This window comes from Pelobates fuscus, chromosome 1, assembly GCF_036172605.1.
Source record: "Pelobates fuscus isolate aPelFus1 chromosome 1, aPelFus1.pri, whole genome shotgun sequence".
Lineage (NCBI taxonomy): Eukaryota > Metazoa > Chordata > Amphibia > Anura > Pelobatidae > Pelobates > Pelobates fuscus.
Window position 1 is genome coordinate 254890649 of NC_086317.1, and position 13799 is coordinate 254904447.

Consider the following 13799-nt stretch of genomic DNA (forward strand, 5'->3'; position numbering starts at 1 on the left):
CCATAAAGGGCATAAATCACCTAACATTCCTAAATTGTTTGGAATAACGTGCTTTAAAACATCAGGTATGATGTTGTATCGATCAGGTAATGTAAGGGTTACGCCTGCTTCACAGTGACAGACCAAACTCCCCGTTTAACGCACCGCAAACAACCGCAAACAGTCCATTTGCACAACCGCAAACTCCCCATTTGCACAAGGTTGGATACCAAGCTAGCCATGTCCCGTTCCTTGTCCTCACTGATGTCATTGAAGGTCTCTTCCTCCACCCAGCCACGTACAACACCAAGGGCCCCCGAAAGGTGACAACAAGCCCCTTGTATTTTTTTTTTTTTTAAATGTACACTACTGTTCCACCAGATATGAGTTGCATTGGTGTGACACTGTGCCCTGGCAGGCCCTGAAACGCACACGTGTGAAGGAAACTGACTGCTATTATTTCACAGTCAAATTTCTAGTTTTTTTTTTTTTAATGTACAATACTGTTACACCAGATATGAGTTGCACTGGTGTGACACTGTGCCCTGGCAGGCCCTGAAACGCACACGTATGAAGGAAACTGACTGCTATTATATTACAGTCAAAAAAGTTTATTTTTTTTTAAATGCAAGCTATTGTGACACCAGATCTGAGTGGTGGCACTGGGACCACCTTAAAAATATTGGATATCGCTAAAAATCATGATCACTATATACTTTCTCTACAAACCTCTAAAACGAACCAAACTACTCATCCATCCGCTATACCACTTTATCCCACCTAGAACTAGTGCCCAGTTAAAATACTTGACTCTTACTTACCCACACTCAGTCATGCCACACACATTTCACCACTACTCTCACTGAATCCCTCTGACTACGGCTAAATTCATCTTCTACATCAGAACACTACTCCTAAGATTGAGTTGTATCCATGTCTCAGGTCTTTCATTTAGAATAGGGGCAGCTTCGGTCTCCTTCAACACTGACACTCCAGTGCATATTATTAAAAGACTGGGCAGATGGAAATCCTCAGTCTAGAACCGATATATTCCTCATCCCGAGAAAGAAATGAGGAAAGCTTTTAAAAGTTTGGCTTTGTAAATTTGATGCAATAAGTGTGTTTTTCTGTAATACCTTTTCACCCTCTTTGCATGAACCCGATTTACATATATTACTAATATGTTTCTGAACATATATATTATATTATTCACTCACTCACTCACTCTCTGGGCCGGCCTAAAACATCATGCTGCCTAGGTCCAACGATAAATGACTATGGGGGATAATGTATAATAAACACAGGTTACTGGCTATGGGGGGATAATGTATAATAAACACAGGTTACTGGCTATGGGAGGGATAATGTATAATAAACACAGGTTACTGGCTATGGGAGGATAATGTATAATAAGCACAGGTTACTGGCTATGGGGAGGTAATGTATAATAAATACAGGTTACTGGTTGTGGGGGGATAATGTATTATAAACACAGGTTACTGGCTATGGGGGAGATAATTTATAATAAGCACAGGTTACTGGCTATGGGGGGGATATTTTATAATAAACACAGGTTACTGGCTATGGGAGGATAATGTATAATAAACACAGGTTACTGGCTATGGGAGGATAATGTATAATAAACACAGGTTACTGGCTATGGGGGATAATGTATAACAAACACAGGTTACTGGCTATGGGGGGATAATGTATAATAAACAGGTTACTGGCTATGGAGGGATAATGTATAATAAACACAGGTTACTGGCTATGGGGCATAATGTATAATAAACACAGGTTACTGGCTATGGAGGATAATGTATAATAAACACAAACACAAAAAAAATGAATGCAGCTTCAGAATTAATCTAAATTGTATGCTGTCTAGGAGGTGGGAAGGTCTGGGAGGGAGGGTCTGCTGCTGATTGGCTGGAATGTGTCTGCTGACTGTGAGGTACAGGGTCAAAGTTTACTCAATGATGACGAATAGGGAGCGGACCGAACATCGCATATGTTCGCCGTATGTGGCGAACGCGAACAAGCTATGTTCGCCAGGAACTATTCGCCAGCGAACCGTTCGGGACATCACTACATATTATATATTATTTTCATGTGTATTTTCTTACCATATAATTTTGAATTTCACAGAAATATTTAGGTTTTAGCATATGTATACTGAGTACTACTTATACTACTACCATCAATCTTCATTCCTTTTAATGGTGTCCTCTGATTTTTGTTCTATGTTCTTGTAAGATTACGGATCTAACTGAAGGCAATTTTTATGAGTTTCGTGGCAGAGCAATGAATGCAGCAGGAGTAGGAGAGATGTCTGAACCAAGTGATCTCTTTAAATATGAGGAGTGGACAATGGCTGAACCAGGTAGTAAAATAAAACAATACATTGAATTCCATAATGGTGTTGTTTGTTTTGGTACATTCTTTGAAACACAGCTTCCAGTGGCCCTTTGAAACCTCACAATTATTTATTCTCCTGCTTATACGCTGTACATCCCAATTGTGACATCTTTTTCTTGCAATCCTAAAGCCAACTGGATGTTTGAAAATCTTATGACAGAAGATACAACTGTGAATTGCACTAGGAAAATGTGGGCACCTTTTATTTTTAAGGTGCAAATGTATCTGTAACATGGTCTGTGAGTTTCCACTGCTTCCTGCTTTAGAACTCGATAATAGGGAAACAATATCTAATTATTTATAAGTTCAAACTTTTCTCTACCTTTCCATAATTCGTAGCACTCACATTGTAGCGGACCCTGGGTAACTTGACTAGTTAGCTCCGCTAATTCTCCTCTCATCCAGACTGGAACCATGTGTAATTATAACTTTCTTCACCCCAGTAACCAGACAAGACATAGTTCTGGGAGTAATCAGAGTTTATTGCTCTGAATGCAGCCTTTTATGCTCAGACCCCCAGCATGGGGTCTCCATACAAAATAGTACAAACAACTCCTAGGCATCCCTGTGTCTGGGAGATAATTTAGTCAAAGACTGGTAACTCAAGTATCTCTCAGTTACAGGGAACCATACAGAAAACACAGATAACACCCCCAAAATACACTTAAATAGCACAGGAACCCCACATGTAACATATCCCCAGATAGCCAGGATCCAAGCGCCCTAGTTGTGAACTTACGTTCGATGTAAGGGAATCGCCATCAGGGTAGTTCTAACCGGCCAGCCACAAGGTTGTAGCCCAAATTAGTTCCAGGGAAAAAGTGGCAGCAGACAGTCAACTTTTGGGTTTTCGAGTTCCTGTGTGAACACCAGCAAACGCTCTCCCTGGCTCTTAGGGAGCAAATGCTACTCCCAGTCAGAACAGTCTGAGAGCGGAACAGGCAGTGGTACAGTTTATCCCGGGTTAACGAGGTAGAGCATCCGAAAGGTGTTCCAGACGCTCGACGGCCATGTACCGCTGCCTGCGTTCGGGAGACAAAATGGCTGCCATTCACTAGAGAATATCGGTTTGGTTATACGAATGGCGGCATCCCAGGGGAAGCACTTAAGTTAATTGGTTCCTTTGAAGTTAAGCCAGGGGTGTGGTCGGTGTTCAGTGGATATAAAAGGGGAAAATTAGTCCATGTTCCCGAGCCGAACAGGGGTGGTACGGGACAGATAACTGTTTCACGTATTTGTTCATCCTTTATGAAAACATATTTGGGAAATGAAAAGCTTCAGACAGAACTTTCCTTTATCTCACAATATTTCCTACAGGGTTATTATAGAAGCAAAAATGCATTTTTTTTTTATCACACACAATAATAATAATAATGACATAGATAAATAAAAGTGTTTAGTACCTTGCTTATATATATATTGGTAATGACCCTGAAGGCATCACTAGCAGTACAACCTACTAAAAATGGCATTGGGATGTTTGCATTTGAGCATAATGCCCACATACAGTAACATTATATATTTCTAAAAAAAAAAAAAAAAGTTATTAAAAAGTGCTGTAGCAATCATTATCAATCTCAGGACTGCAAATGTAATGCTGACAGTAAAATAATAGAGTGCATTGACTCTTCTCCCATCCCTGATTGTAGGAATGATATGACCCAAGGACACTTACTGGTGAGGCGTTCTGTATTCTAAGGCAGTGACATTACAGCAGCTCTAACCAAAGAAAACTAAAATTAGACATGTTACATGACTTTCACAAGTTTTTGAAAACTCTTTCAATTACCTATTTTATTATTTAAGATCAACTAATATTGAAGCATCTCTTCAATCAATTTCTTCTAAAATGTGGAATGTTTACACAAAAACGAAAATAAAAATTGTAACTGTCTCTATATACTCACAGGTCCTCCATATGATGTCAGGTGCAGAGAGGTTCGCAACACTTCACTAATGATTCACTGGGAGGCTCCTGTTTATCAGGGGTGTAGCTCAGTGTCTGGATATTTAATAGAGGTGCTGAAAGAAGGATCTGATGAATGGAAGACTGTTAACGAGAACCCAGTATCAGACTGTCACCTTAGGGTAAATGTAGTTATTGCAATGTAGTGTATGTTGTTACAATGGCCACTATTACCTACAACACTGTGAAACATAACTATTTTTGTCTTAGGTTTCTGATTTGGAGACAGGAAAAAGTTACAATTTCCGTGTCCTTGCAATTAATTCAGCTGGTTCTGGAAGTCCGTCTCTGCCCTGCAACTCAGTCATTGCAGCAACAAAACCAGGTTTGATCTCTGGGCCAGCAGAACAGTGTTTGCCATCTAGTATTAGGTCCATACCTTGAGTATCATATAAATCGGACATCCTTTAGGAAAAGAGATATATGTGGCAACCTTTCACAAGATTCTTTTCTTTTTCCACAGGCACAAATGAGATTGAAGTTGGTGTAGATGATGAAGGATTCATATATCTTTCTTTTGAGAACCCAGAGCCAATAGACAATCCTGAGTTTATCTGGTCAAAAGATTATAAAGGAGAGCCAGATCCAGAGAAAACAGAGATCTCAAAAGAACGAAATAAGTAATTTCTAATCCTTGTAACAGTTTGTCATTTTTGTGTCAAATGGTCCCTGTTATATCCAATTTCATATTTGCACGTAGGTTCATTCCCTATCTCCTTGAAAATCACAAAGTGCAATTGCTATGGAGATCTGATAATATTATTTTAACGTGATACTTTAATGTAGTGATTTTGGTGCATAGACACTGTCCCTTTTCTCTAACAATGTAAAACATTTTCTGTTATTATTTGATTGAAAACATGCACTTTCTCCTTACATCCTTCGATTTGAAGGATTTCGCCATTGGCATCATCATGCACTACATAATGATGCTAAACATGGCTAATGATTCTCAAAGAGATGAATTGGATTCAGTGCTTCTTTATGAGAAGCACTGAATTGACAGATCATGGTGATTGATGTGGATGTGCTGTGTGCCCTCAATGCTTCAGTATAAACAAGTTCTGACAAAAGGCATGATGATTAATAATTTCACTGGAGGAGAACAGGCTGGTGCAAGAAATCTGTACTGGCGCTGGAATAAAGGTATGTTTTGTAGCTTTTTTAATTATTAAATAAATAAGAAGAGGGACTGAAAACATAAAAGGAATAAACTTTTTTTTTTATTAGAGTGTTTTTTTTTATTCTAGTGAGGGCTGGGTAAGCCTCACACCTGCAAAACAATTTAAAGTTAAATTCATCCTGTAACTTCATGCGGGTTGAAATTGAAGAGGTCAAAACTATTTCTTCCTCCTCTATGATATATTTAGACAATAACGTCTCATTAGGTTTTTCTATTCCCAATGATTCATATTTACATTATATAACAGACGTGAAATGAGACTGCTGAGTCATATTAGTGTCTTCCAGAGTTTACCATTACAAATGTCCTCCATAATTAAAGCAAAATAATGAAGTTATTGTGAGAGCGAAATATACTTGCAAGCAAAGTTGTTCACATACATAAAACAATTGTGATCTGTCTTTCAATTTAGTTTATTATAACACGTGACCATAGAATGTGGGTAATGAGGATTATAATAATAATATTTGGGGATCGGTGGTTCCCTCTGGGTTAGAGTGCCACTCATAAAGATAATTTTCCTGTCAGTAGCCAAAAGACTACATCTCCCCTGTGAATTTTGGCTCTAAACACATTATGGAAGATGTAGTCCACAACATTTGGAGTGCCAAAGGTTGCTTACCCCAGGTATAAGTTTTTACTAACCGTACGGAAATAGATTTGCAGATAAAAAAAAAAATATTCTTATGGCATATTCTGTCAACATAAAAAGTGTGTGGTTTCAGATTCAAAAACTTAAAAATTAATTTGTATTGTTTTTTTTTTTTTTAATAAATAGGTCCAAGCTGGTGTTAACAAACCCATCTGAGGAAGATGTAGGCACCTATTCTGTCGAGGTTCCAAACACTGATGGGATATCTGCTAGCCACACATTAACGGAAGAGGGTATTAATTGATTATTAAATGTCTGGACCTTGTTAAATGGTCACACAAAAGGCAGCATGGATAACATATAGCATTGTAATATTACTATTGTTTAGTAATGATTCATATTTGCATATATGCAGTATTCTCTAAAAAACTAATTTTATACTAATGTAATAAAAACAATCTTCTCTTGAATCCCTGCTGTAGACTTCTAGTCGAAAACCGATGGCAGGAATACATGACTGTTTTGTGATTTAACAAACACATTTACACATTCATCCATTGTGTTCTCATTATTATTATTGCCATTTATATAGTGCCAACAGATTTCGTAGCGCTTTACAATATAATAATGTTGTCAGCATTGTGCTTTCCAATCCCCTACTACTCTACAAGCCTCCAAGGCATTTCAACAGTCCTTGAAAATAGTTTATTAGGCTAAAGAATAACTTAAAAGCAAAACAATAAAGACATCCAGATAGACATTCCTATATTCCACAAAAAATAAAAGAAATATCTTTGACATACTCATTTTCTTAACCTTTGATATAATGTAAAGAATGCATGTGAAGGTGATAGTGTTAAATTAATTTTACCAATCAATAATAAAATAAACTTTCCCTTGCAGAATTAGCTGATCTTTTGAAGAAAAGTCATGATGTGCGACATCCGTGTAAGTTGACTTAATAATTGGTTTCCGAGAATATAGCCAAATGGCTAACTACAAATTGTACCTTTCATGAATGAGGCATACAAAAATCTAATTTCGACAGCCTAAAGATGCAAAGAGGCATGTACTTACCATGTTCAGTTAAAAATAAAAATATTCATAAAATCTGCATATATGATGTAATACATTATACTTTTTAAACCATTCTCCTTAAGCTACAGAAAGCATTCCTTGCAAGAAAAATAATATATTGTGTTTTTATAATTTGAGGTCAGTCAACCTGTTAAATAATGACATAATGAAGTGACTGTCACTGTCTAGGGTCTTTCCATATTTAGCAAAGAATCATGATTGTGGCAATGCCTATTGTGGTGCGGTGGCCATGAAATGCAGCTATGGGGAGTTACTTACCGAATGCTGCCTTCCTGGTACCACCATCTTTTTTGTTCAGCTTCTGGTGTTTAAATCACTATGAGCCCACTTCAGTGCTGTACTCTTGAGCAGACGACTGCTATGGCTATGTCTTTTATCAAGGAAGGTTTTATCAATAGACAAAATAGTCCTGACTTTGTCTTATGATATCTGTTAATGGGTTTGGAATTTCCTTGAAATTCCAATGCAGTGTTGATAAACATTTCGTAAAGATATTTTCTTGCTGAAAACCTCAGATTTGTTGCAGCGGATGACAGAGCCGCTTACGTTACTGATAGTTCTTAAAGCAAGAAAATTATAATGAATAAATAATTTTATTTTTTTTAATTTTGTGAGTAGTTTATGAGTGCATGGCTTCATATTTACTACTAAAAAGTAGATAATGGTATCTGCAAAATGTCCCACCAAGTGACCTGATACAGGAACTTTGGGTGCTGTGCAGCAGTTACGTTCACTGCCTGGTAACTGATTTAAGTACTAGGGGATTTGTGGGGACCAACATGAGAGTTGCTCAGGGAGCACCAGGTTTTATCAAGCAGCTGTAGTTAGCTTGCACTTAAATATATCCCCATACCTATGGTAAATAATATTAACTGGCTCTCTTAAGAGAGCTGATTCTTAGAAATTGAACAACACCTTTAAAGATGTTCAAAAAGTTGCTGTTTCATCAAGACAAAAACAATCCAGCATCGTAAACAATGAACAATAAACATGTATATAAACACATTTCGGTTATGTATCGTAGTGCCATTCGTTAACAGCCACAGGGTTTTATTATATCATTCTTCCTTGAAAACACCTATCTCTGGTTCTAGTGATACAGCTCATCTCTGGCTGGAATAAAGAAGTACTAGAAAATGGGGATGTGCGACTCTGGCTACAGGTGGAAAAACTCTCCTCTGCTGCAAACTTGGAGATGATTCTAAATGACAACATTATTGGAAATACCCCAGTAGGTTGATCCCTTTTTTGTCTGCCACTGTTCTAATGTACTAAGCAATGAGTTTATTTTTGTATGGATTACAGGAGTATGAAAACAGATCCTCGCCATCAGTTATTGAACCAGGTTGTAATGTAACTGGTCATAGAGATAAAGGACTACTATAGTCAGCATATAAAAGCAATAAAGACAGGTCCCCTAGCCTTCATTCTTGCTTTTATATTAATTTGTCTTTTAAAAAAAAAAAAATCTGAGTGCTTTTTATCATATAAACTTACCTTCGTTCCAGCTCCAAGATCCTCGGCAGGCCGCGCCCCCTTTTTCATCAAAATGACGAAATAGCAGGGCTTAATCAGACGGCTTCACGCTGCACCAATCGGGTTCTTCATAGAGAGGCATTGCCACCCTATGAATGAACATTGAGAGCTCTATCGCTCATGTGTGCGGCATGCGCATTCGCAAGCTGACTGATAGTTCAGCTCGCTGTCTATGCCCGCACCCTCCTACCGCAACCCTCCTAAACCAAAAGTTTTTTATGCATAGAGATATCTCTATATTTAGTGTTTGTATACAAACACACACCTTGTAAATAAATATTGTTAAACTTACACACACAAACACTCTCTATCTCTATCCATCTATCTATCTATTTATTTCTATCTACAGTACCTTGCAAAAGTATTCACCCCCCTTGGCATTTTTTGTGTTTTGTTGCCTCACAACCTGGAATTCACATGGATTGTTTGAGGATTGCATAATTTAATTTACAGAACATGCCCACAACTTTGAAAATTTTTTGTTATTATTGTGAAGCAAATAACAAATAGGACAAAATAACATACAAAGTCAATGTGCATAACTATTCACCCCCCTAAAGTTAATACTTTGTAGAGCCACCTTTTGTGGCAATCACAGCTCCAAGTTGCTTTGGATAAGTCTCTATGAGCTTGCCACATCTTACCACTGGGATTTTTGCCCATTCCTCCTTGCAAGACTGTTCCAGCTCCTTCAAGTTGGATGGTTTGCGCTTGTGAACAGCAATATTTAAGTCTGACCACAGATTTTCTATTGGATTGAGGTCTGGGCTTTGACTAGGCCATTCCAACACATTTACAAGTTTCCCCTTAAACCACTCAAGTGTTGCTTTAGATGACCTATAAATAATTTTATTTTAAAATTATTTTCGTAACGAATATTAATATTGTATATAACATTTGTAATTTTTATTATTTTTGTATGTCTTATTATAAAATAAAAAAAAATAAAAAAAATAAAATAAAGAAGCCATACGTGACTGTTAGAAATGCATATTGAAGTAAGGCTGCTTAAAATTCCAGGTACTATTTTATTATCCACCCTCAGTTCCCAGTTTTGGGTCATGCATATTGCTGGAGATTTGGAAATTATGCAAGCACATTTGCTACTACACAAAAACATGTAGGTAGCTCTTCTTACATTGCCTAGCTTCCAGTATGGTTTTCTGCTTTGTGCCATATGCTACCAATAGTTTTCCAATAGCTTTATGTAGTAAGCAATAAAGGGTGCTCAGATAATTTGATGCCTCTGTACATAATGACTTGGCTGCTGGAAGCTACACTGTTGGATGCTTCTCTGGAATTTGGTACGCCAACTAGATTTTCATCTAAATAGCAACCATTTTGCTCCAGGTGGAGTGCTTGGACATTGTCAGTAGCTGGGACTGTGTCACTATCTGGTGTGTTATTAGAATAGAGTTAAATTATGGTGTACTTAACACACAAATACAGATGTGCACTAGACACAATTAGGCTACAATGAGATAAGACAATTTTGAAGTAATTATTAGATGTGTTCCTTATTTATTGTATATATACAGGCCACCTATTTTTTTAATTAAAAGAAATTAAAAAGGCAATAATCGCAATCTGCTAATACAATGCTGTTCCAGAAGACGCAGTGATTGCAATGCTTCTCTTTGAGCAGCGTTGGTCACACACAATGGCTGGCATCAGCATAATTTACTTGCTAATATTAGATTTCAAAATGATGAATCATTTCCAGCCACCAGAGACTGGGGAAATTACAAAATGTAAATAGTGCCATTTCTTACAAACAGCACAGAGGCAAGTCACTTCTAATGAGAAGGCTTTCCATCCCTTTTTCATTAATGATGGAGTATCTTGTATTTTTTCCATGTGAAACACAATCTTGATACAATTTCCTCCGTTGAATAAAAATTTAAACTAGCATAGTAGACATGAAACATCACTGAACTTTACATTTATGTGTTTGCTACTAGAAAAAATCTGATTACATATATCCTATCCTTTGCAGAAACGAAAAATTAATTTCGACAAAGAGAATGGCCTCATTGAGATCATCAAGGAAGACTTTGGTGTAGAAGATAAAGGAACATACACGGCCAAAGTGGTTGATGGAAAAGCATCAAATCAGTTCAGTCTGACGCTCACTGGGGAAGGTAAGAAGCTATTTTCACATGCACAAATAAACCAGATGTCACCCAAGATCATACTTTTTACTGTACCTGAAATCAAGGTTTATTAATTTTATTTAGTTTCTTTAGCCCATTCACTACCAAGTTAATTTTGTTTTTAAAAATAATTTTGAAATAGCACAATTTAGATTTTTTTTTTTATTATTCTTTCAAGTTTTAGAGAAAGATTTGGAGGAACAGCCACCAGAGTATAAAAATGTCTGTATATTGGTTTAATACCCAAATATTTAGTACAGTTACACAAATCATCTAAAATAAATCACCAGAAGGACAAAGAAATTGGCAATGCTTTGTATTAAGACAAATTATTTATAGGTAAAAAATTATTTTAAATAATTTTCATTCTGAATGTGAAATATGTTAATTAGACCATATGCTCATTCATTTAGTGGACAAATGAATATGTATAAATACCTCCATAGTAGAGAAAAACATACAGTTTAATTTGATTAATAGATCATTTATTTTGGGTGAGTGAATATGATTTTTTTTTCATCTTATCCCCAAAGAATATTACATAATAATATTGTAAAAATATTATATAATATCCTTCCTTCATTTGCCTATTGTATTGTATTGTGGCATCTCTTCAGTTTTTAATGTTTATATTTAAAAAGCAATATGTGGTATTTATAGAATTTCTCTGAAAGGGTGTTCTTTTGCATGTTTTTTGTTTGAAACTTGTGCTATGAAGATGTAAATGCCATTTTGACAATAGTGAATTATGTTAAAGTATTTCCATAACCAAACTGCTGTTAAAGTTCAGTTACTTAACAGCATATTTTATTTTTCTTATTACAGATTTTGATGACATTTTGGATGAGGCTAACCAGAAGAAAAAACAGTGGAAGAAAAAGAATGGTATAAACGAATACACATTTAATTCCTTACATATAAAATAGAGAAAGTTCATAAAATGATTAGTGTATTCTATAACTGAGCTATGAGACTTCTGTAGATGTATTAAATATATATATAGTATAAAGGGGTACAGAGAAGCAGCCTTATAGATGTCCTCAAATCCAAGTAAGGGTGAGGTAGTATGGAAAACAAGAACATAATGAACAGAATATAGTGTAGTATTTTGATAGTACATATCAAAATACTACACTATATTCTGTTCCTTATTTTCTGTCAATTATTCTGGCCTACTTATTATGTCATGATAAGACCCAGGAATTGTCCAGTTTCTTGGAATCTTTATTAAATATAATATGTTCCAGGATAGCGTTTAAGATATGCCCAGTCTACAGAGCATTTTATTAATGGCAGCCGAGAAGATGCTCAATCTTCTGGGTCCTTTATAAATAATAATATGCCTAGGAAATAACCAATCTTCTGTGCCCTTTATTAAATACAATGTGGGCCCCGCCCAGTGCCCTTGGCCCATATAACTAAATAACCAGTTTTTAGTAATCTTCAAGCCTGACACCCCTATCCACTCCCTAAATATGTCCCTACCTACCCCCTCACAAGAGTGATAGGGAATACAAATAAAACTGCAAACAAAAGAAAAACATTTTAAAATTTACCATTTGAAGTTTTCTTTATTTTTTTAGTGAAAAAAATAATGCACCAAAAAAATAAAAACCCAGCGCTAAAAAATATCCATGTTGGCCTTGTGAGGGATCTGCAACAACTGAGCATTCGGGTTGAGAAAGGCCTTTATAGAGGCCTTCCCTTTCTTCGTTTTTTTTTTTTTTTAGAAATAGGTCAGAATGGTATATATAAGATTATTGGTTAAGGGTATACATTTTACTCATATTTTATTTCTGTATTTCTTTTTTTATATCTATTTTTAGATTGTGCTCCTTCGAGTTACTACCCTCACTAATATCCCCAACCTTAACCATCCCCTTCTTTTTATTCCATATTTATTAAGCTCCTCTATTTTCCTTTCTCTCTAACACCTTTTTATTAGATTATATTAGGCATTGTTATATGAGAGATTATATATTTACACCATTTGTACTTGCCAGTTTTTTATTAAAGAAGAGTAGCTGATATTTAATTATTTGGAAGATCTGATGATTTATCCATTCATACACCATACTATCATCCATTCACATTCATTCCTTCCGTTGCGGACAGAGGAGAAAAGAAAAAAAAACAAGGAGCCGTTGTGTTATTACCTGCAAAATATACATAGGGTAATTTTCACAGTAATCCTTACAAGATTTAACTAATATTTGAGACATTTAGATTATTTTTTCCAGCATATCTAACAATTTTCATTACCTCCATTAAACTTTTTGAATCTAATTGGAGTAAGGTACCATCTAAATAGAACTTTGGAATATACTTCCAATAAACCTATATTATGGGTTGCTGGTTTAGTTAATGTGATCGCATCAATCCATTGTTTTTCCTCTAAATTAATCTTAATATCTTCAGCTCATCTTTTTATAGGAGCCATCATACTAAACTCACACTGATTACCTATGATATTAAAGGTTAGATTGCTCAGCTGTTTCCTAATAGCAATTCTTACATTTTTTTTGTCCTTTATGAGATTTTTGTTTAAAGCTTTTTTTTCCAGATAATTTTTAGTCCTCAAATAATTCCTTAGAATGGAGATTGAACAGCGATTTTATATCGAACGATACAATCTTGTTCCCTTTTACTATCTGGTACGTAAACCATGTTCTCCCAGCAGTCCAATTTTTTTAATTAATATTTCCTATCAAGATTTCCAAAACCTCAACCGGTATACAATTATTGAAATTATAAAGTAGAAGATACGGTACTTATACCTAAGGTTTTTCCAAGCCAGGCTTAAATCTTTGATTATGGGGTTGCTAATAGATCTATGGGGTTCTGACGACCTAAACATGAGTCTTAAGTCTTTGC

The 13799-nt window shown here is 35.9% G+C and overlaps 1 protein-coding gene across 1 annotated transcript in view; it reads left to right on the forward strand.

Annotated features, from left to right (window-relative positions):
* The window catches only part of MYOM3 (myomesin 3), a 152250-nt gene that overhangs the window by 95311 nt on the left and 43140 nt on the right, over positions 1–13799 (forward strand). The window contains exons 19-27 of the mRNA XM_063456551.1: positions 2236–2362; positions 4307–4485; positions 4574–4688; positions 4827–4983; positions 6325–6431; positions 7042–7086; positions 8331–8467; positions 10769–10913; positions 11751–11810. Of these exons, the coding sequence (XP_063312621.1) occupies positions 2236–2362; positions 4307–4485; positions 4574–4688; positions 4827–4983; positions 6325–6431; positions 7042–7086; positions 8331–8467; positions 10769–10913; positions 11751–11810 (1072 nt within the window). The remainder of the gene's footprint in view (positions 1–2235; positions 2363–4306; positions 4486–4573; positions 4689–4826; positions 4984–6324; positions 6432–7041; positions 7087–8330; positions 8468–10768; positions 10914–11750; positions 11811–13799) is intronic.